Raw genomic sequence first — 24040 nt, forward strand, 5'->3', positions numbered from 1 at the left:
CAGGAATGCACAGGAACGGAGTTCCGGCTGGCATCCAAGTTGGCCACGCCCAGCAGGAACTCATTAGCATAATAGGCCACTCCCAACAGCAGAAACTCATTAGGACTGGCTCCATTAGGGGTGTGTGGCCTAACATGCAAAGGAGTTCCTGCTACAAAAAACAGCCCTGGGTTTGGACAACAGACAAGGTAAACGGAATAAGAAGCTAAAGGTGGGTTTGGCTGGTTGAGCACACTTTTGGTAACATGGGGGTGTGGCCTAACATGCCAATGAGTTGTGCTGTCAGGGGCGTGGCCTATTATGCTAATGAGTTTTTGCTGTTGGCTGTGGCCTATTATGCTAATGAGTTCCTGCTGGGCTTTTTCTACAAAAAAGCCCTGTCCATTGGAAAGGCCGCGTCTGAGTTCCCGCCTCCCAAACGTCCTTTGGCGGAGCCGCTCGATCAGCCCAAGGAGAAGTTCAGGGGGTGGCCGTCTGCCGGTGGATCGCCGCTGTCCCCGCGCCCTCCTTCCCCGTGGTCTTCCACGGTCCTTGCCCTGCTCTTCTTCCCTTCTTCTCTTAAAGGAGCTGAGGGCGTCATCGCCCTGAGAGGCAAGCCAGTGTTCCCTCTGAGCAGAGTGAGCCGTTTCCAGCCCACATGGCCCTCCCTGGATCAGACCAGTCGAGATCCCCACCTGGTTCCTGGGGTGTGGAAGGTCCCCTCGCTCCCCCGGGGAGCATCCAAAGCAGCTCTTGTAAATCCGCACCTGAGCCAAGATTCATCCCCCCACGAGGGCGGGAAGGGGCTCATCCCACGGAGGAAGCCAACATCGATAGTAGCCAGTGTCCCCTCTCAGCTGAGTGAGTGTGAGCCAGCTCACAGTTTTTTAGCCTCCGGCCCACACATTTTTGTCCTCGCTCAGGAAGGGATGGCTCCAGAGCAAACGAATGTATGCGGCAGCCAAATTGCTTGCTCGCAACTTTCATGCCAGGGGCTCACAAAGTAGGATTTTTGCTCACAGGACTCCGCAGCTTAGAGGGAGCATCGGCTGTAGCAGTTCTGGCATGACGGCCGTGTCCGGTGAGAAGAGGGCAGGCATTTCAGTAGCCCAGGTTCAACAAAGGCAGATCCAGTGCAGGGTTGGGGGCTGCTGGGGGGGGGCAGTTTCCACATTTCTGGGGCCCCCACCTCGGCCCCGTGTGCCGCCCTGCCTCCTCCACCAGCCTTGCTCATGCGCCCCGGTGCACGGGCACACTCACCCCTTTTCCCGGCAGTGCCGGGATTGCAGGAAAGACCCCTTTCCTATGGCTGTCGGTATTTGAGTATGGCCCCCCTCCCTCCCTCCCTCCTGGAAGTGCTGCCCCCCCCCTCTTCTCAGGTGAAGCGAGCAGAGCAGTCCCGGGAGGCAAGGCCAAGGACCCCAACAGAGCCCCCATTCCGTGTGGAAGGCCTTTGTCCTCACTGCCCCGGTTGGCTGGGGCCAGCCCCACAGTGAGGGCTGGCCGGCCTGCTGGGGCCTAGTCGGGGGCAATGCTCCCTCTAAGCTGTGGAGTCTTGTGAGCAAAAATTCTACTTTGTGAGCGACTGGGCATTAAAGTCGTGAGCGAGCGATTTGGCTCCTGCATAAATTAGCTTGTTCTGGAGCCATCCTTCCTGAGCGAAGACAAAAATGTGTGAGCCGGAGGCTAAAAAACTGTGAGCTGACTCACACTGACTCAACTTAGAGGGAACACTGGTCGGGGGTCTCGTTGCCCCTTAGGATTTTACATGAAACAGCCTAAAATTTTTACAATATACATAAAATAGATTAACAACAACAGTTAGACAATTCTAAAACCATTTAAAATATAAAAGATAAGATAATAAAATGCTAGTATTGTTAATTTCAATAATTTCACAGTGGGGGTTGTTGCACGATTCTCTCTCTTCGCAGTCAGCTCTTTGGTCTTCTTAGGTCGTCTTGGGCGGCTGGCTCAGGCTGTCGTGAGAACTCCCAGAGCGGGGATTTGATGGGAGTGTAAAGCTGTGGTCAGCTGGGAAGCTCAGCCACAGTCCCAAGCAGGGGTCACTTCGTAGAAAAAGAGGTGCAGGAGCTCATTAGCACAACTCATTAGCATAACATATTTGCACAACTCATTTGCATATGCCACACCCCCTGACCTCACCGGAAGTGTGTCAGAAGGCAACGCCCACCGCTCAGGCTCCACTGGACTGTGCTGGATTGCTAGCTATTGGGGAGGGGCGGGGAACGTGCAGATCTGTCCCTCACAGAGGAGGGAGAGCTTGTACCTGAATAAAACTTGGGTTTTAAAGGTGCCACTGGACTGTTTTGGACCAGGGGGGGGGGCTCTGCAGCTTACCTGGCTGCTTCTTGCTCCTCGTGGCCCGGCTGAGGGCTGCTGGGAGCAGGGGGCGGGGCTTGTTGCATGTGCCCGCCCCCTGGGCTCCTTACTGCCTGAGCACTGCTCCTGTGCGCTCCCGCTGGAAATGACCCCTGTGCTGCCTCTAAGCTGTGGAGTCTTGTGAGCAAAAAATCCTACTTTGTGAGCTGCTGGCATTAAAGTTGTGAGCCAAATCGATTTGGCTGCTGCATCGATTAGTTTGTTCTGGAGCCCTCCTTCCTGAGCTGAGACAAAAACGTGTGAGCCCGAGGCTAAAAAACTGTGAGCTAACTCACACTAACTCAGCTTAGAGGGAACACTGGTCCCGAGCCAGCCCAACGGCTCCTGAGAGGCCTTGCTCACTGCCACAGGCGACACAATGGCCTCATTGGGCTGCGTGGGCTGGATCTGCCCTAGGCAGGCTGGCCGTGCAGGATCGGTGGCCCCTTCCCCCAGTGCAAGCTGACTTACTCACTTGCATCCCCCGCGAGGTGGACGTGGCCGCTGCCGTCGGCTGCCCGCCCTGAGCAAACAGAGCCGTGCTCGGCCCAGGCGGGGCACGGACCATTCTCGGTTGACTCCCCGGTGGTGCTGAGAGCTGAGTCATTACTAGCTGGGAAGCTGCGGGCTCCTGCGGCTGCCGCACTCCCCTCCTCCTCCTCCTCCTGTGCTGATTTTGTCCCTCTCAGCAAACCGGGCTTGGGAGAGGCACGCCAGAGTCCCGCAGAGGTGGAAATTAAACTGGGGCGACGTCCCCCTCATGGCATCTCCGTGCTGGGAAAAGCTGCCGTGGAGAAAAACCTGGCACTGTTCTCTTTGGCGGTTAAGAGCGTAGGCGGGCAAAACGCGCCTCCTGGGCTGAGGAGTCGGCCTGGCTCGGGTAAGGCGACATTCTCTCCCGGAAGAGCCGGTTCCCTGTCCGGGGTGCCCCAAGCCTGCCCCCCCCCCTCGCGGCAGGTGGCAGCCCTTCCTGGGCAGCCCTGACCTGGCCACGGTCCTCTGGACTTCGAGCCCCTCCTCCGGGTCGGGTGACCGTCAGGCCCCCTCTGCCCTTGAAAGCGGTCCGGAAGCTTCCGCTGGAGCCCACGATACTGGCTTCACCCCTGTCTGGGCTTGGAAAGGCCTGCACCGCCTCCGGGCCGGTCTCTGTGGGTGAAGGGGCAGCTCGGCACGGGCCGGGCCGGGACCCGGAAAGACTGACTGCTTCCATCAGCAGAGATCTGGTTGCTGGTAGAGATGTAAAATTTCTGGAAATTTTGAAGCTCGGAAAAAACCCCAGGTTTTTTTCAGGGGGGAAATGCAAATTTTCGGGAAAATTGAAAAAAATGCTACAATCTTGAAAGTCATTCTGTTACTTTAGGAACATAAAATATGACTATGGACATTTTTACTTGGCATGAAATTATCACAACTAGCATATTAAAAATATAGTGTATCCAAACGATTATTACAAACAGAATACCCACCCACATGCAAAAACAAAACTGAAACCTTTTCCTTTTCTTGTGACAGCAGCACCTCCAGGAAGGAATGCATCTTGTTCTTGCATTGGATAGTTCAGTTTGTAACCTAGGACTTGCTTGGCCTCAGTGCACAGAAATGAGATCAATCTGATACCATACATATTTTTTAGAAATGATTTGGAAAATATTTGAACACCTTGTCCTAAAATATTTTATTCATCATGTTAAAATAAAACGTTCCATAATCAATTTTTCTTCTTTTTTCAATCTTTCGGGGAAAAACCAAAAAAGGCTGCAAGGAAAAAACGGGAAAAAACCTGTTTCCCCCTCTAATTTTTCTGGGTTTTTTCCAGGCCTTCACATCTCTAGTTGCAGGCCAGATGGCCGCCGGCACCCCGGTCAGAGGGTAGGCAGGCGGCCGCTGGGGAGGTTGGTCGGAGGGAGCCCCTCAGCGGAGGGGGGTGGCCTGGAGGAGGCCAGGTTGAGCTGTGCTGTTTCTTCTTCTGGGCTGTGGAGTGAGGGGCTGTGCTGCCTTCGCCTTGGGCGGTCTTATTGGTTCAGTCCAGTGTTCCCTCTAAGCTGAGTGAGTGTGAGCTAGCTCACAGTTTCTTAGCCTCTGGCTCACGCACTTCCCTATGAGGAAAGGTTAAGGCGCTTAGGGCTCTTTAGCTTGGAGAAACGACAACTGAGGGGTGACATGATTGAGGTTTATAAGATTATGCGTGGGATAGAGCAGGTAGAGAAAGAGGTACTTTTCTCCCTTTCTCACAACACAAGAACTCGTGGGCACTCCATGAAACTGCAGAGCAGTCGGGTTAGAACGGATAAAAGGAAGTACTTCTTCACCCAAAGAGTGATTAGAACACTTGGAATTCACTGCCACAGGAAGTGGTGGCGGCTACAAGCATAAACAGCTTCAAGAGGGAATTAGATAAGCATATGGAGCAGAGGTCCATCCGTGGCTATTAGCCACAAGGTCTAGATAGGGACCAGGGATGCTCTGTATTCTTGGTGCTTGGGGGGGGGGTCAACAGTGGGGGGGCTTCTAGTGTTCTGGCCCCACTGCTGGACCTCCTGAGGGCCCCTGGTATTTCTGGCCACTGTGTGATACAGAGTGTTGGACTGGATGGGCCTTTGGCCTGATCCAACATTGGCGTCTCTTATGTTCTCTTATGTTCTTAGCTCAGGAAGGAGGGCTCCAGAGCAACCTAATTTATGCAGTAGCAGCCCAATCGCTCGCTCACAACTTTAATGCCAGGAGCTCACAGAGTAGAATCTTTGCTCACAGGACTCCACTGCTTAGAGGGAGCGTTGGTTCAGTCATCCCTCCGTGTCGCTGAGCGTTACTTCTTGTCTTATTGCCGTTGATAAAGCCGGGCTGCTTTTCATTTCCAATGTCCTCCGTCCTGTTTCGTCATTTTATGTATTCAGTCTTCCACTGTTGGGGGTCCGCTTTAGAGTTGTTTGGAAGCATTTGGCAGGAGGAGACACGTTTTGAAAGAAATAAAGAGAGGTTCATTCTGTGGGGGGGGATCAGGGCCAGCCTGACACTGTGAGGAGCCTTTGAGGTTGCTTTGGGAAGCACCCCGTTTTGAGGGGGCAGCCCTGAGGCCAGATGTGGCCTGCCAGGTGTGCCCCAGGAGATAGCAAGAGGCCCCGGAGCACATCACAGTCTGCAGGGACTCTGGGGGGTAGCACAATGCCTTGTCCTGGGGGGAAGAGGTGGGGAGGTGCTTTGGGGCTCCCCAAAGGGACTCGGCCTGCAGCTGCCCCTTCTCTCTGGCCTCTCAGACGTCCCCTTGGCCCTCCCCTGCTGCAGGCCTGGCCGTCTGGCGGCTGACCGAGCGGTGGGCGTGGCCCGCCTCCTTGCCCTTGGTAACGTCACAACCTCTCCATAGGGAAAGCACTGGCATGCGTATAAACGGTACGCCTTGTGGTCCAGAGTTCCCCAGGCCCCAAGCAGTGGCTCTTCTGCGCTCCTCCCATAAGGCTCTTTGGATGGCGGCTTCTTTGGCTGGCCTTTTGTTCTCTGTTCTCCTTCTCCGTGGCCGCGTGAGGTGCGGTCCCACGGTTCTCTATGGAGCCAGTTGCCCCGGGGGCGGGGGGGGGGACTGGAAGGGAAAGCTCCTATCCTTGGTTTTCCTGCATGAGGCAATAACGTGGCCCCTTCCAACTCCACGATTCTTTATGACCGAGTGGCTACGGCAAGAAGGACACCCAGAAAAGTGGCATTTGAATCCGGGTTTCAGGTGCCCGGACCGAACCCTCCTGCCTCCTGCTGGCTGCGTCCTGCCCCATCCTTTGGGTGGGGGCTCTGTGGACAGCTCCTCCTCACCCACCTGCTCTCTACACCTTGGCCCTCCCTTGCTCCTCCAGCTCCCGGGTCTCATTCTCAGCCTCTCCTGTAACAAACCTGTAGGCCCTGAGGAGAAGAAGAAGAGGAGGTGGAGGACGAGGAGATTGGATTTATACCCTGCTGCCCTTCACTACCCAGACGAGTCTCAGAGCAGCTGACAAACTCCTCTCCCTTCCCCTCCCCACAACAGACAGACACCCTGGGAGGGAGGTGGGGCTGAGAGAGCTCTGACAGAAACGGCTCTTTTTCAAGAACAGCTCTGAGAGAACTATGGCTTGTCCAAGGTCACCCAGCAGGTGCAAGTGGAGGAGGAGTGGGGAATCAAACCCGGTCCTCCCAGATTAGAGTCTGTGCTCTTAACCACGACACCAAACTGGGTGTGGCTTGTGCCCTCTGAGCACCCGGGCATCTCTGAAGGCGGAAATGGCTCCTGGACGGGTGGGTCCCGAAGGGTGCTGTTTTTAGTAAGGCTGTCTGAAGCAAACCTTTTTCTCCCAAAGAAGAGGGGCCTTCACATGCCTCTTTACTACTGTTTTCCGCGTGCTGCTCAGAACGGCAGCAGTAACTCAGCCACATACCATGAACTCCCCCGCCCCCCCCCGCTAAACGTGTCTGTCCTGAGGTGCCTCTGCTAATGTCGGTGTGCTCTGGATAGAGAGGGTGAGGCCACGGTGGGCCAGACCAGTGATCCGTGGGACCCTGGATCCAGTGGATACCACAGGGCTCTTACTTTCTCATAGCCATTTTTGCCCGAGTGGGCTGTTGTTGAGCTCAGCCGCAGCACAGGGACTGGCAGAAATGTCCCTCCACGTTTCAGGACCCTGGTGGGGCTTCCAGAAGGGACTTAGAAGTGGATCAGCATCACAAGGAGAAATCACGGATCGGGGTCTCAGGCAGTGTCCCCTCTAAGCTGAGTTAGTGTGAGCCAGCTCACGGTTTTTGGCCTCTGGCTTGCACATTTTTGTCCCAGCTCAAGAAGGGATGGGGCTCCAGAGCAGACTGGTGGATGCAGCAGCCAAATCGCTCATGGCTCACAGCTTTAATGCCAGGAGCTCACCAGGTGGAATCTTTGCTCAGAAGACTCCACAGCTTAGAAGGGAGCCTTGGTCTCAGAGGGCAAGTTTTAACGCATTCAGTTGCCGTTGCAAGTTGTGAAAAAATGACGAGGGGTTGGCGGAGAGATCAGGAACGGGGCCTGTTTGCATCTCAGGAGCGCGGGGGCCCCGTCCCAGGCTGGGTTGGGGTTGGAGAACTGGAAAGGCCGCTTTTGACGAATGGCTGTTTGCCACGGGGAGCCAAACCGGTCAGGTGAGCTGGAGGACTCAAATCCGCCAAGGGGAAAGGTGCATGCCTGGGTACAGCCTCTGGCTCTGCAGAGGCTTCCCCCCCCCCCCCCCGCTCCCTCTCCAGGAAACCTGCCTGAGGCAACTTACAAAATAGAATAAAAACAAAACATTAAAAATATGGTAATTATAAGAACGAGCAGGGACGCCCAGCCCCGCATACAAACATAGACCATGCAACCAAGGCTTCCTCTCAGCTGCGGAGTCCTGTGAGCAGAAATTCTACTTTGTGAACTGCTGGCGTTAAAGTTGTGAGCGAGCGATTTGGCTGCTGCATGAATTAGTTCGCTCTGCAGCCCTCCTTCCTGAACCAAGACAAAAATGTGTGAGCCGGAGGCTAAAAAACTGTGAGCTGGCTCACACCGACTCAGCTTAGAGGGAACACTGGGTGTAGCCATCCCTGCCGGGAGGCTGCTCAAAAAGCCAGCTAAGCTAAACAGTGGGCTTGGGGGAGGGGAGCCTTTCCCAGCACAAGGGGTCTCATTGCTACTTTTATTTCTTTATTTGGTGTATTTTTATCCTGCTTTCCTCCCTGATGGGGGCCTGGAGCAGGTGACAAAAAATATTCAAGTGTACGTAAAACACAAGCAGAAGGCAAAAGGTAGGCACACGACCTCCTCCCAGGCTGGTGTTCACTCATCCGGCCGAGGCTGCCCGGGGTGTGCGATCCAGAGGCCAAGAGCCCATCGGATCCCCAGCCAGCCAACCGCCCAGACTCCCCTTCTCTCTGCACCCTGCTCCTGTCACCCTGGCGGCCGTCTTCCCACAGTCCCTCCCCCCTTCCCATTGGGCTGGACCAGTGAAAGGACACGAAGAGGGCAGCCCTCTTGGCCAGCAGTCGAAGAATCACAGAATCACAGAGCGGGAAGGGGCCATACAGAGACCATCTAGTCCGACCCCTGCGCCCAGTGCAGGACCAGCCTTAAAGCATCTCTGACAAATATCCGTCCAGCCTCTTCTTGAAAGCTGCTAGTGAAGGGGAGCTCACCACCCCCTCCCTGGGCAGCTGATTCCACCTCTGAACCACTCTGTGACCGTGAAAAAGTGTTTCCTAATATCCAGCCGATACCTTTCTGCCAGATGAGCCGGGTGTTTGGTCAGAGGGAGTTCTGATTCTCAAAAGCTCAGAGCCCGGAAATCTGGCTGGTCCCTGGAATGCTGCTGGACTCCAGTCTAGTGAGAGGACACAGATTCACACGCGTGTGCATGTTCTCCTCCTGAGAAAGGGTCATGTCCATATTAGATCAAGGGCCTCCAGTGAAGCTGATGGGCAGGAGGTTCAGGACCGACAAAAGGAAATACTTGTTTCCACAGTGAGTGATTCAGATGTGGAATTTGCTGCCAGAGGATGTAGGCACAGACGGCTTTAGAAGGTCATTCAACAGATTTGTGGAGGAGATGTCTGTCTGTGGCTTCTAGTCATGGGGACTGAAGGGAACCTCCATGCTAAGAGGCAGTCGACCTCTGAGCCCCAGAGCCAGGAGGCAATGTCAGGGGCAGGCTTCGGCCTCCGTGCCCTTTTGCTGGCCCTCCAAAGGGACTGGCTGGCCCCTGTGCGAGACGGGAGGCTGGACTGGATGGACCCTCCCTGGTCTGTCCCAGCAGGGCTCTTCTGGCGTCCTTATCAGGGGAAGGCCTCGGCCTCTCTGCCCTGCTGTTGTCCCTCCAGAGGAACTGGTTGAGGCCACTGTATGAGAGACGGGAGGCTAGGCTAGATCGACCCTCCCTGGTCTGTCCCAGCAGGGCTCTTCTGGCGTCCTTATCAGGGGAAGGCCTCGGCCTCTCTGCCCTGCTGTTGTCCCTCCAGAGGAACTGGTTGAGGCCACTGTATGAGAGACGGGAGGCTAGGCTAGATCGACCCTCCCTGGTCTGTCCCAGCAGGGCTCTTCTGGCGTCCTTATCAGGGGAAGGCCTCGGCCTCTCTGCCCTGCTGTTGTCCCTCCAGAGGAACTGGTTGAGGCCACTGTATGAGAGACGGGAGGCTAGGCTAGATCGACCCTCCCTGGTCTGTCCCAGCAGGGCTCTTCTGGCGTCCTTATCAGGGGAAGGCCTCGGCCTCTCTGCCCTGCTGTTGTCCCTCCAGAGGAACTGGTTGAGGCCACTGTATGAGAGACGGGAGGCTAGGCTAGATCGACCCTCCCTGGTCTGTCCCAGCAGGGCTCTTCTGGCGTCCTTATCAGGGGAAGGCCTCGGCCTCTCTGCCCTGCTGTTGTCCCTCCAGAGGAACTGGTTGAGGCCACTGTATGAGAGACGGGAGGCTAGGCTAGATCGACCCTCCCTGGTCTGTCCCAGCAGGGCTCTTCTGGCGTCCTTATCAGGGGAAGGCCTCGGCCTCTCTGCCCTGCTGTTGTCCCTCCAGAGGAACTGGTTGAGGCCACTGTATGAGAGACGGGAGGCTAGGCTAGATCGACCCTCCCTGGTCTGTCCCAGCAGGGCTCTTCTGGCGTCCTTATCAGGGGAAGGCCTCGGCCTCTCTGCCCTGCTGTTGTCCCTCCAGAGGAACTGGTTGAGGCCACTGTATGAGAGACGGGAGGCTAGGCTAGATCGACCCTCCCTGGTCTGTCCCAGCAGGGCTCTTCTGGCGTCCTTATCAGGGGAAGGCCTCGGCCTCTCTGCCCTGCTGTTGTCCCTCCAGAGGAACTGGTTGAGGCCACTGTATGAGAGACGGGAGGCTAGGCTAGATCGACCCTCCCTGGTCTGTCCCAGCAGGGCTCTTCTGGCGTCCTTATCAGGGGAAGGCCTCGGCCTCTCTGCCCTGCTGTTGTCCCTCCAGAGGAACTGGTTGAGGCCACTGTATGAGAGACGGGAGGCTAGGCTAGATCGACCCTCCCTGGTCTGTCCCAGCAGGGCTCTTCTGGCGTCCTTATCAGGGGAAGGCCTCGGCCTCTCTGCCCTGTTGCTGGCCCTCTTGAGGAACTGGTTGGCCCCTGTGTGAGAGATGGTAGTCTGGACTAGATGGACCCTCCCTGGTCTGATCCAGCAGGGCTCTTCTGAGGTTCTACTCAGGGGAAGGCCTCGGCCTCTCTGCCCTGTTGTTGGACCTCCAGAGGAACTGGTTGAGGCCACTGTATGAGAGACGGGAGGCTAGGCTAGATCGATCCTCCCTGGTCTGACCCAGCAGGGCTCTTCTGATGTCCTTGTGAATGGGACCCATTTCTCAGTTGAGCAAACCCATCCTCTCACACTGAGGAGATCTCCCTGGGGAGAGGGAAGGGGGGCTTGTGATTGTGGACCATTTAATCCTTGGGCCACGTATGAAGATGGGTCTCTGCGATGGCTGCTGCCTGAGGCGGAGGCAGTTGACACTGGGTGTTGTCTAGAAAGGCCAGGAGGTTGTGCTGTGGGGGGGGGGGGGGGGCAAGCCAGTGGTCATCATGGGGTCTAGTGACACGGGTCGTGGTCAGGCAGTCGACGAGGTGGTCAGGGCAGGTGGTTGAAGCTCAGGACTGCCAGTGCATCTTTCTCAGAATTGTGGCCTGTCCCATCTGCAGGGCCAGCGAGACAGGCAGAAATTAGGGGGAGTCTCAGGAGGTCGAAGTAAAGATAAAAACAGTATAAGTAGATCCAGGTGGGTCGCTATTTATTTATTTATTGATTGATTTGATTTGATCTATTTCCTGCCCTCCCTGCCGAGGCAGGCTCAGGGCGGCTTACATTAGAAGTTAAAATATTAAAACACCGATGACCAACATACTTTAATTCTGGGCATGCTGTTTTCCGGGGGCTGGTCAGAGAGGCAGCCATAACTCAGCCATGTTCCATGAACTCCCCGCCGGCTCAATGTGTCTATCGTGAGGTGCCTCTGCTAATGTCGGTGTGTGAAAGCTTATGCCCCGGACTAATCTTTGTTGGTCTTAAAGGTGCCCCTGGACTCAAACAGTATGACAGCCCCCCGTGCAACCCTCAGCGCCTGAAAGTCTCACGACCATCCCCAAAGGCCCTTCTGAAATAACCCAGTTTTGCCAGCCCAGCAAGTGAAGGTACCCCTGCCAGGGCTCCCTCTGAGCTGTGGAGTCCTGTGAGCAAGAATTCTACTTTGTGAGCTCCTGGCGTGAAAGTTGTGAGTGAGCGATTTGGCTGCTGCATAAATCAGTTTGCTCTGGAGCCACATCCTTCCTGAGCGAAGACAAAAATGGGTCAGCCGGAGGCTAGAAAACTGTGAGCTAGCTCGCACTCACACATCTTAGAGGGAACACTGCCCTTGGCTCGTATTGAGGCCAGTGGACCCTGGGCGGAGGTGACGGGAGCCCCATGAATCTGTGGGCACTCCCGGTCACGAAGCTCACCTGTCAGCAGACTGCGGGAAGAAGAAGAAGAGAAGAGATTGGATTTATACCCCGCCCTTCACTACCCAAAGGTGTCTCAGAGCGGCTTACAAACTCCTTTCCCTTCCCCTCCCCACAACAGACACCCCTGTGAGGTAGGCAGGGCTGAGAGAGCTCTGAGTGTCCTTGAGAGAACAGCTCTGAGAGAACTTGTGACTGACCGAAGGTCACCCAGCCAGGTGCAAGTGGAGGAGGAGTGGGGAATCAAACCCGGTTCTCCCAGATGAGAGTCCGCGCACTTAACCACTACACCAAACTGACAGGAACTGGCGGGGATTCAGTTTTGAATGAGGCCAATGGGCTGACTGGTCTGGCCCCTGCAGACGGGGAAGTTGTGGGGCTTGGCCTTGACAGGGCACGTTCCTTGGGAGGTGGAAGCTGGGTAAGGAGGCCAGAGGCTGTGGTGAGACACTTGGGCACCCCGAGGGTCCTTGCAGAAGGGGAGGCAAAGCGTGCCTCTCGCTCCGGGCCTAGCCGGTTGCTGCTGCTGCTTCTCCGAGGGAGCGGCTGCCTTGCCCACTGGCCGATGCTCATCTTGGGGGACCTCCGTGTCACGAGCAAGGGAAAGGACTCCTCCCCATCCCCATGATGCTGGATGGCCCAGTCCCCAGTGCCGGGAAAAGAGGGGCCCACAGGGTGCGGGGACACACACACACACCCAGCCGAGGTCTCCCCATGCAGGTCGTTTAGGCAAGGAGGGTGTTTGGCTCACGTAGCTCAGTTCCCAAATCCAGATCTTTGTCCGAGGGGGGGAAAGGCCCACGGCTGTGTTCTGTCTCTGAACCCGAGCCCATTCTCCTTATCTCCCAGACATCTTGGGTGGGGGGCTGGGCGTCATGTTGGGTGGAGCTCCCACTCCGTGGATTTTCAAAACCAAACACAAGTGTTTGCTAACTAGGATGTGTCGGGATGTGTCATTCTTAGTTGGAGGAGAAAGAGTTGACATTGTGGAGGAGACGCCGGGTGCTTTCTCCGGGTGCTTTCCAAGGGTGCCCCAGTAAGGAATTCTGCCTGTCTAGCGAGGAGAAGTTCTAGGTTTTGGACCACCAAAGAACACCCTGTGGGATGGGTCAGTGGGGTATTCTCCGGAGTGGATCCGAGTCTCATTGCCGTGTGAATCCATTCGATCTACGGAGCCAGTGAAATAGTCCCTTCGCGGGTGGTGCCGGTTCTCGGGTGTGGTGTGGAGCCCAGCATGCGCTGCAGCTTTGCAGAGACTGGAGGGACTTGTTTGTGGGTCAGCTTTTCCCGTTGTTTGGTGTGGGGCTTGGGAGTGCCGGAATGCCGCCTGTGGTGAAATGGGCCCCCCTGCAGGCATCGCGCTCTACCTTTGAGGGTGTAGAATTTTCTCAGCTGGCCGTGTCCACGGGCTGCTAGACCGCCGTGAGGTCACCTGTCTGGATTTATTCCACAGACACCCCCAAGCACATATGCTCCCTCTGAGCTGTGGAGGCCTGTGAGCAAACATCCCACTTTGTGAGCTCCTGGCATTACAGTTGTGAGTGGGTCATGTGGCTCCTGCATGAATGGGTTTGCTCCGGAGCCGTCCCTTCCCGTGTCAAGACAAAAATGAGTGAGCCGGAGGCTAAAGAACCGTGGGCTGGTTCCCACTAACTCAGCTGAGAGGGAGCACTGGTGACCGGAGTCCTCGCTGCTCCCCGCAGGTGGGGAGTTAGAGGTGTCCATGTCTGGTCATTCGCCACCCAGAGTCTCTCTTTCCGTTTCTACAATGATTTCCCTTTAAATTAAAACTTAGAAGACCCACCACTCTGGTCTTGGAGCTCTGCCCACTCCCATGTTTCGGTGGCCCGACACCCTGGGAGAGGGGTGTGCAGCCCGGGACAGGTGGCCCTTCTGTCAGGCTGGGGGGGGCTCCTGCAGGGTGCCCCGCCCCCCGGGTGTGAGCCTTGGGGAAGAGCGGTGGGGGCATGCCCCTTTGGGGAGGCGCGTGCAGATAAGCAACTCTAGTCTTCGCCCCACAGATGGCTTCCGCAAACGACACCCGGCAGGCGCCCAAAGATGCCGCTGACCAGAATTTTGACTACATGTTCAAGCTGCTGATAATCGGCAACAGCAGCGTGGGGAAGACCTCTTTCCTCTTCCGATACGCCGACGACTCCTTCACCTCGGCCTTCGTCAGCACCGTGGGCATCGACTTCAAGGTCAAGACCGTGTACAGGAATGAGAAGAGGGTCAAGCTGCAGATCTGGGTAAGGAGCGGCGGAGGTCGAGGCCAGGACTTCGTGGGGCTGGGAGGAGTCTGTGCCACGACAGATTGGAGGCCTGCGCCCACGCAGCCGGGACTGCAGGGGCCCCTCGGTGGCCATTGGCCACAAGGGATAGGTAGGAACTCTCCGTCTCGGGGGCAAGGGATGCTCTGTGTTCTGGGTGCTGGGGGGGGGAGGGGGCCTTCAAGAGGGAACTGGATAAACGTATGGAGCAGAGGTCCAACCTACCCGAGAGATGGCCCTCCAGCCTCCGCTTGGAAACTTCCAGCAAAGGAGCCTCCACCACCTCCCGAGGCAGACTGCTCCACTGCTCAACCACTCTCACACTTAGGACATTTCTCCTGATATTTAGTCGGTATCTGGAGAAACGTCCTAACTGTTGAGTGGTGGATGGAAAGGCCCCGTCTCCGGCCACTTCCTGCCTCATCACTGAGGAGGTTCGGAGGGGGTTCAGAGAGCAGGGCTGGTGAGGAAGGTCTTTGTGGTTGAGCGGGGCAGTACAGGGGGAGGGGGTCCTTCAAACACCCCCTGCCCACCCCAAGCAGCGTTTTCAGTCATTGGCCCAGTCCCCAGGCTGGGGCAGTCGCCACCTTGATAAGAAAGGTCACATACAGGATTATTTTTTTTAGTGAGCTCAGAGATAGGCACGATGCGGATATTTACTTAGTGAAAGAGCCTCTACTGTGTATGCAGAAGGTTCCAAGTTCAATCCCCGGCAGCATCTCCAGTTAAAATAGGTGATGTGAAAGACCTCTTCTACCTGAGGTCCTGCAGAGCGGCTGCCAGTCTGAGAAGGCAATACTGACTTTGATGGACTGACGGTCTGATTCAATATAAGGAAGCTGCATGTGCTCATGTGTAAAATCAGCATGTCAGGAGAGCCAGTGATGGGTTGGAGCCCTTTGCAATATCAGAAGGCCCCTGTATAAATCGATGGTGCGGCCTCATTTGGAGTACTTTGTGCAGTCCTGGTCACCACACCTTAAAAAGGATATTATAGTGTTGGAAAAAGTGCAGAAAAGGGCAACTAGAATGATCAAAGAGTTGGAACACTTTCCCTGTGAAGACAGGTTAATAAAGCGCTTGGGGCTCTTTAGCTTGGAGAAATGACGGCTGAGGGGTGACATGATCGAGGTTCATCAGATTATGCGTGGGACAGAGCAGGTAAAAAAGGAAAGAGGTACTTTTCTCCCTTTCTCACAATACAAGAACTCCTTGTGGGCACTCCATGAAATTGCTGAGCGGTCGGGTTAGAATGGATAAAAGGAAGTCCTTCTTCACCCAAAGAGTGATTAGCACATGGAATTCACTGCCACAGGAAGAGGCAGCGGCTACAAGCACGGCTGGCTTCAAAAGGGAATTAGATAAGCATATGGAGCAGAGGTCCACCAGTGGCTATGAGCCACAAGGGATAGATGGCCCATTGGCCTGATCCAACATTGGCTTCTCTTATGTTCTTACGTTCTCTAAAGGCCACGTGGCAACCCCTGCCAGGGGGGTCTCTGCTGGGGGGGGGAGACGCTCCAGGACTGCAGAGCGGACCCCCGAGAGGGAGAGGAGGCAGACCCCCCCCCCAGGTGATTGCCAGAAGCCCTGCTGTTCCCTTCGGGCCTTTTGGGTCTCCCGTTTCAGAGGCTGGGCTTGCGTGGGAGGCAAAGCCATCTGTTAACTTGTCCTGTGATAATCCTGTGTAAACACCTGGTGGAAGGGCTGTTCGGCAGGCCGGCAGCTGCTGACGTGGGCCCCGGAAGTCACCAGAGGGGCTGCGGGGGGGGGGGGTGGGGGCGGGGGTTTTCTTCCCCAGCGGCCCCCCGGTGGTCACCGAGGCAGCCGCCTCCTGCTGTACCGGGCTGGCCTTTTGCCCACCAGTGGAAAGAGAAGCACGGGGCTGGTCACGGCACACCTGAGGGCCACGCAGGTGAGGTTAGTGTGGGTCTCTGCTCTGGGGGAAAACGTGAGATGGCTCCTCCTTCTCCGTGTATTTCAGGTGGGAAACACAATTCCCAGGGCTTGTGGGTGCTCCACGCGGCCTCTGCCACTCGGCCAAAGCACCCCTTGTCCGTGGGAAGGACGACGGGCCTTCCTTCACCAGGAGCTTCCTGAGAGGGGCTCTCCCAGGCTGTGGTGCCCGGGCAGCTGCCCTCCCATGACCTTGGACAGATCACGAGAAGGGGGGGCAGGGAGGGTTGCCTCAGGGCTTAGTTCTCATGAGCCCTTTCTTACCCGCCCGGGGAAATGCCGATCACCACCTTGGGGTCTGGAAGCAAATTTTCTCCAGGCCAGTTTGGCCAGGGATCCTGGAGGGTGGGGGTTTGCCCTCTTCTGGGCATGGAGCGGGGGTCACCGGCAAGGCTCCCTCGAAGCTGTGGAGTCTTGTGAGCAAAAAATTCTATTTTCTGAGCTCCTGGCATTAAAGTTGTGAGTGAGCGATTTGGCCACTGCATGAATTAGTTTGCTCCGGAGCCCTCCTTCCTGAGCTAAAGATAAAAACGTGTGAGCCAGAGGCTAATAAAATGTGCACTCGCTCACACTAACTCAGCTTAGAGGGAACACTGGTCACTGAGGGTGTGTGTGGGGGGAGGTATTTCTGAATTTCCTGCATTGTGCGGGGGTTGGACTAGATGACCCTGGAGGTCATAAGAACAACATAAGAACATAAGAGAGGCCAGTGTTGGATCAGGCCAATGGCCCCTCCAGTCCAACACTCTGGGTCACACAGTGGCCAGAAATACCAGGGGCCACCAGGAGGTCCAGCAGTGGGGCCAGGACACCAGGAGCCCTCCCACTTTTGCCCCCCCCCAAGCACCAAGAATATAGAGCATCCCGTGTTCCATACGGAGAGTTCCTATCTAGACCTTGTGGCTAATAGCCACTGATGGACCTCTGCTCCAGATGTTTATCCAATTCCCTCTTATAAGAACAGAAGAGAAGCCAATGTTGGATCAGGCCAGTGGCCCATCCAGTCCAACACTCTGTGTCTCACATTGGCCAGAAATACCAGGGGCCATCAGGAGGTCCAGCAGTGGGGCCAGGACACTAGGAGTCCTCCCCCGTTGCTGCCCCCCCCCCAAGCACCTAGAATACAGAGCATCCCTTGCCCCAGACTGAGAGTTCCTATCTATAGTAAAGGTGAAGGTTTCCCTTGCTCGAAAGCCAGTCATATCCAGCTCTAGGGATGCGGTGCTCATCTCCGTTTCCAAGCCAAAGAAGCCAGTGCTGTCCGAAGACGTTTCCATGGACATGTGGCCAGCATGACTAGACGCCAAGACGCATAGAGTGATTTTACCTTCCCACCGAAGCGGTACCTATTTATCTACTTGCAATTTCTTGCTTTTGAACTGCTAGGCTGGCAGGAGCTGGATGGACCTCTGCTCCAGATGTTTATCCAGTTCCCTCTTGAAGCTGTCCATGCTTGTAGCCGCCTCCACCTCCTGTGGCAGTGAATTCCATGTGTTAATCACTCTTTGGGTGAAGAAGGACTTCCTTTTATCCGTTCTAACCCGACCGCTCAGCAATTTCATGGAGTGCCCACAAGGAGTTCTTGTCTTGTGAGGAAGGGAGAAAAGGGCCTCTTTCTCCACCTGCTCCGTCCCAGGAGGCATAATCGCATAAACCTTGAGTCCCTCCCAACTTGATGATTCTGTGACCTCCCTAGGTGCTTGCTTGGGCCAGCCCTGGACACTTGGCTTGCAGGGGCACTTCCCCGGCTCAGGGCTTGCAGGGAGAGGGGTACAGGGATTGTGGCGGAACACAAGGTGCCTGCTCTGGTTGTGTCACAAAGGGCCGCAGACCAGACTGTACAGTGGGCAACGGAGAGTCGGTTTCCCCTTCCTGCCGCGTGGTGTTGATGGCGGCTGGATCAGCGCAGAGCAGGAGTCGCACTCTGGTCCCAACGTGGGGGTCCCCGCTGGGCGTTGGGCCCCCTCCCCTCCCGGGGGTGCTCAGGTGCTTGCAGAGGGAAGCCACACTCTGCCCTCCCCGCCCGCCTGCCCCCCTGCCCTGGCTTGCTCCATTAAGTTTTCCACCTCTTTAAATTTTAATTACTGTCAACTGCGAGCCCTTCCACCCAAGCCCTCCTCCACAGGAATGGAAACAGATGCCAGAAGCCCTCTCGAGTCCGCTCTGGTTTCCGTGGTGACATGGCCTTCCCTCTGCCTTTGCTCCCCTCCAATGTCTGGACAGCCTTCCCGTCCGACCTCTGTCTCAGTGTGTTGTTGCTGTGTATTCTTTCTGTGCACCACAAGGATGGTGATCCTTTGTGGGTTGTGCCTTAAGAACATAAGAACCTAAGAGAAGCCAGTGTTGGATCAGGCTGCCAGTGGCCCCTCCAGTCCAACACCCCTGTGTCACACAGTGGGGGCCAGAAACACCAGGGGCCATCAGGAGGTCCAGCAACTTCCCCCCCCCCCACCATAGAGACCAATGAAGGGGATGGGGGCAACCTGTTTGGGGGCCCATAGAATTGATCCCCCTGGTACAATGTTCTTGAAACTTGGTGGGTATCTTGGGGAGAGGCACCGACAGCTCCCCTGTGAGTTTGGAGCCTCTCCCTCAAACCTCCTCCCCTCCAGCCCCCAGAATATACCCTATGTTTTTCCCATTGACTTCAATGGCTCATAGGATATAATGGGGCCGAAATTGACATTTGGCTGGCCAAAAGATTCCCCAATGGGCTGGTACTGGCGAAATTGACATGCGGGAGTCTTTCTGCCAGGCGAAATTGATTTTGCCGAATTCTGATGAATCTGAAGCAGGCCGATTTTTTTTTTTGGGGACACCTTTACTTGTGGCTAAGAGCCCCTGAGGGACCTCTGCTCCATATGCTTATCTGACTCCCTCTTAAAGAACCTAAGAGAAGCCAATGTTGGATCAGGCCAGTGGCCCATCCAGTCCACCACTCTGGGTCACACAGTGGCCAAAAACACCAGATGCCATCAGGAGGTCCACCAGTGGGGCCAGAACCCTGGAAGCCCTCCCACTGTTGCCCCCGCCCCCAAGCACCAAGAAGACAGAGCATCCCTTGCCCCAGACCGAGAGTTCCTATCTATACCTTGTGGCTGATAGCCACTGATGGACCTCTGCTCGATATGTTTATCCAGTTCCCTCTTGAAGCTGTCCATGCTTGTAGCCGCCACCACCTCCTGTGGCAGTGAATTCCAGGTGTTAATCACTCTTTGGGTGAAGAAGGACTTCCTTTTATCTATTCTAACCCGACCGCCCAGAAATTTCATGGAGTACCCACAAGGAGTTCTTGTCTTGTGAGGAAGGGAGAAAAGTACCTCTTTCTCTACCTGCTCTATCCCACGCATCATCTTGTAAACCTCGATCATGTCACCCCTCGGCCATCGTTTCTCCCAAGCTAAAGAGCCCTGAGCGCCTGTAACCTTTCCTCACAGGGAAAGTGCTCCAACCCTTTGATCCTTCCAGTTGCCCTTTTCTGCACTTTTCCCAATTCCATAATATCCTTTCTGTCCCGAGGGCTCGGTGTCCTGTGGAGCGTGGGTTTCCCAGGCCAAGGTGGGGGTGGGGGTGGGGTTGTCTGTCTCCATCCCCAGCCAGTCTGGGAGCAGTGTGGAAAGAGAGGCTGTATCGGGCAACCAAACCAGGACTTGGGTTGATCCCGGGTGGGGATGGGCTGTGCCTGGAATAAGGCCTAGGGGGTGAGGTGCCCCCCTCAGACTGCGTGAGGCCTCCCCCCCCCCGTGCCTTCTGGGCTTGTGGGTCAGTCTGTGGTGGGGCTGAGCGGGGGGCCTGGCAGTCGGCCGTCTTCCCCGCCCTCCCTCCCAGTGGTTCCGCCTCACCTGAACGGGCGGTTCAGTTGGAAGAGGTGGCGTTTGAGCTGGGCCCTCCTGGGAGAGAATGCGCTTGGTTCTTCTGACTGCCTCATTTGGTGCAGTGGTTGAGTGCGTGGACCCTAATCTGGGAGAACCGGGTTTGACTCCCCACTCCTCCTCCACTTGCACCTGGCTGGATGACCTTGGGCAAGCCATAGTTCTGACAAGAGCTGTCCTTGAAAAAGAGCCGTTTCTGTCAGAGCTCTCTCAGCCCCACCTACCTCACAGGGTGTCTGTTGTGGGGAGGGGAAGGGGAAGGAGTTTGTAAGCCGCTCTGAGACTAATTTGGGTAGTGAAGGGCAGGGGTAGCAATCTCCTCCTCCTCTTCTTCTTCCTCTTCTTCTTCTACCCAGTTTGCTGTAGTGGTTAAGTGCGTGGACTCTAATCTGGGAGAACCGGGTTTGACTCCCCACTCCTCCTCCACTTGCACCTGGCTGGATGACCTTGGGCAAGCCATAGTTCTGACAAGAGCTGTCCTTGAAAAAGAGCCGTTTCTGTCAGAGCTCTCTCAGCCCCACCTACCTCACAGGGTGTCTGTTGTGGGGAGGGGAAGGGGAAGGAGTTTGTAAGCCGCTCTGAGACTAATTTGGGTAGTGAAGGCAGCAGGGTATAAACTCAATCTCTTCTTCTTCTTCTTCTCTTTGTGTCCCTTTCTTCTCTCAAGGACACGGCGGGCCAGGAGCGCTACCGGACGATCACGACGGCCTACTACCGGGGGGCCATGGGTTTCCTCCTGATGTACGACATCTCCAACCAGGAGTCGTTCAGCGCTGTGCAGGACTGGTACGAGGCGATCTGGGGTGTGCTCCGGTGCCTGCCTCCGTGGCAGGTGCCACCTCTTGAGGGCCGCTGTATTTTATTCCCAGCGAGCTCCGCTCCGATGCCACCCTTGCCCCTCCCACTCGCCTCCCCTCTGCCCTGCCCTTTCCTTGCTTTGTGCCAAACGTTCCGCCTGGCCCAGAGAGCTCGAATGCCCGCCAGCTGCTTTGTGATGACTTGTGTGGGTCTGGAAAAGAGGGATCATACCACCGACCTTTTGCTGCTGGAAAAACCCTGACGGAAGGGCTGCTGTGTGACGGTGTGTCGTGTTGTGCGGTTCTCAGAGCTACTGTGAAAGCAGAGCCATTCGCAGGGGCAACTGGGCATTCGCACATTGGTTCCCTCAGCCCTTCGCAGCCACTATTTCCCCCTCTCCACCAGGGCTGTTTTTTAAAAAATCAGTACTTGTTCGCTCACTGTGGTGTCATAGCAATCTATCGTTATGGTCTAGTAGTTCCCAGCTTCCTTTTTTTTTAAAAGAAGAAGTACATTTGTAGCGTTTTTTGTTGCCGTGGGCTTCACCTTCCTCCTTATAACTCTGCAGAGAAAAGGGCTACAGACGCCTTTAACGCACGACAGCAGAGAACTAGTGGGTTGTTGCACTAGGTTGCGGGGGCTGAGGTGGGGGAAGTGACGGCCCTGCGAGCGGGAGCTGCAGCACTGCCCGCCTGCCTGTCCACGCAGGTTCCAGAAGTGCTCTGGCGGCAGTCTTTGCAAAAAGGTTGAACAGAAGCAGGTTGGGGAAAGATCAGAGCAAAGCGGAGGGAAACCCGGGAAGGAGCACAAGGCCAGGCAGTGTCTGGTGTACAGAAGCTGAGGCGGAGGAGAACATCTGTCTGTGTGTGCGTGGGGGGAGGGGGGAGAAACAGCCCCAGTGCTGGGTTTCCTGCCAGATCTGCGTGACCCTGACCCTCTCGCTCTCCTCCTCCTCCGCTCCTCCCCCCCAGGGCGACTCAGATCAAGACGTACTCCTGGGACAACGCTCAGGTGATCTTGGTCGGGAACAAATGTGACCTGGAGGACGACCGCGTGATCCCCGCGGAGGAGGGCAAGCGGCTGGCCGATGAGCTGGGTGGGTCCTGCCCCTCCCTCCTGTGTGCCCCCCCAATCAGTGTTCCCTCTAAGCTGAGTCAGTGTGAGCCAGCTCACAGTTCTTTAGCCTCCGACTCATGCATTTTTGTCTCCGCTCAGGAAGGATGTGGCTCCAGAGCAAACTGATCTACGCAGCAGCCAAATTGCTCACTCACCACTTTAATGCCACTAGCTCACAAAGGAGAATTTTTGCTCACAAGACTCCAGAGCTTAGAGGGAGCATTGCAGCCAGTGTTCCCTCTAAGCTAAGTCAGTGTGAGCTAACTCACAGTTTTTTAGCCTCCGGCTCACACATTTTTGTCTTCGCTCAGGAATGATGTGGCTCCAGAGCAAGCTGATTGACGCAGCAGCCAAATCGCTTGCTCACAACTTTAATGCCAGTAGTAGCTCACAAAGCAGAATTTTTGCTCACAAGACTCCAGAGCTTAGAGGGAGTGTTGGCAGCCAGTGTTCCCTCTAAGCTGAGTTAGCATGAGCTAGCTCACAGTTATTTAGCCTCCGGCTCACGCATTTTTGTCTCCGCTCAGGAAGGATGTGGCTCCAGAGCAAACTGATCTACGCAGTAGCCAAATCGCTCGCTCGCAACTTTAATGCCAGGAACTCACAAAGTAGAATTTTTGCTCAGAAGACTCCAGAGCTTGGAGGGAGCGTTGCCCCCCCCCACGTGTCTCTTGCTTTCCAGCTCTTCAAGGGTTGTATTTTTCTACTCATTATTTTTTGTTCTCTTCCAGGTTTTGAATTCTTTGAGACCAGCGCCAAGGACAACATCAACGTCAGGCAGGCCTTTGAGCGGCTGGTGGACATCATCTGCGAGAAGATGAACGAGAGCCTGGACGGCAGCCCGGGCACCGGGACGGGCAGTAACCACAAGGCCACGGCCCTCAATGAGGCCCCTCCTGCCCCGAGCAGCAGCTGCTCTTGCTAGAGAGGAGGGGGCCTGCCCTCCGGACACTGTGGCGGCCCTCTGCTGCCCTCCAGCCCAGGGGAAGGGGGGGGACGACTGGTTTCACGTGGGGGTGGGTCTGCTGGTTGGCGCCTCTGCCTTGTTTGCCCTCCCCCCCCCGGAAATGCCTCTTTGGCCTCTGCCAGCATGCGCCCGGGGCCCCGTCCACTCCCGCATCGCATGATCGGCCCCTTCTGGCAGAGAAGCATGATTTCTTGCACCCGTGCGCACACTGTGCCACTCAGGAGCTTGGGACACAGCCGCAGAGAATTCTCCTGACTTCTCGTCCGAGCGCCCGTGGGATCGCAGCGGTTCACTGTGCCGGCCGCTCTGGCCTTGGGGCTGGGCAGCGCCCCTCAGTGCCTGCAGGGATGTTCTTGTTGCCAGCCTGGCTTCTCCACGACGGAACCAATAAATCCAGTGGCCGTTTGGTGACGGGCGGGTGTCTTCCTTCTCCAACCTCTTAAAAGGGGATCAGGCAGAGGCGGGGGCTGCTTCTCTTCCAAGATGGTTTACCCCCGAGGTGGGCACAGGAAGTGCCAGTTCAGCTGCCACCTGGGAGGCACATGGGAGATGGGGGGGGGGGAGGCAGTTGGGCCTGGTCTGTTCCCACCCCCAGCCCCCGCTTCCAGAGCAGGGAGGACCCCTGCTGCTCTTCAGAAGTGGATTTTTTTTTTTGGCAGTGAGTTCATTCTGTTCCTTTCCAAGGTGGCTCTACTCACAAGGCTTCCAGTTCCTGACATTATCACTGTGATGGGAAACCCCCGGCCTGTGGAGGGGGGCGGGCATGCTGCAGAGGTACACGGCAACTAGTCTACCACTGGTCATGTCTTTACCCTACAGGCCATGGATCAAGACCGCTGACAAAGTCAAATTTAAAGCACACAACACACAATATGACCCCCTCCCCCCTCAAATGCCTGCCACTGACACCCCACGAGATCTTTTGGATCTGCAGGGCCATGAGAAAGTGTCTGAAATTAAGTTTGCATTTATTTATTTACTAGGAATAAGGCCCGTTGTGGAAATAAACACAATGAGCTGTAGAAAGAGGCTCTGGGTGGGTGCCCCAGCCTTGGGCAATCAGTGTCAATTTGCTGTGGCGACCTCAGCAGGGTATAATGACGCAGAGCTTACTGTTTTCTCCAGGAGAACTAATCTCTGCCACCTGAAGAGCAGTTGTAATTCTGAGTGATCACCAGCCCTCCCCTGGGGATTGACAACAATGGTTCCCCAGGAGTAAATTACTGACTTGGAGAGTGGAGTCTATGACATT

General features: G+C 55.9%; 1 protein-coding gene across 1 annotated transcript in view; it reads left to right on the forward strand.

The window, feature by feature from the left end:
- RAB3D (RAB3D, member RAS oncogene family) overlaps nt 1-23185 on the forward strand; it is a 27995-nt gene extending 4810 nt beyond the window's left edge. Inside the window, exons 2-5 of the mRNA XM_015405384.1 lie at nt 13831-14058; nt 20575-20693; nt 21677-21801; nt 22553-23185. Coding sequence (XP_015260870.1) covers nt 13831-14058; nt 20575-20693; nt 21677-21801; nt 22553-22746 — 666 coding nt within the window. The 3' untranslated portion in view covers nt 22747-23185. The remainder of the gene's footprint in view (nt 1-13830; nt 14059-20574; nt 20694-21676; nt 21802-22552) is intronic.
- Nucleotides 23186-24040: the final 855 nt, after the last annotated feature.

The sequence above is a fragment of the Gekko japonicus genome, unplaced genomic scaffold, assembly GCF_001447785.1.
Source record: "Gekko japonicus isolate JY-2015 unplaced genomic scaffold, Gekko_japonicus_V1.1 scaffold1211, whole genome shotgun sequence".
Taxonomy (NCBI): domain Eukaryota; kingdom Metazoa; phylum Chordata; class Lepidosauria; order Squamata; family Gekkonidae; genus Gekko; species Gekko japonicus.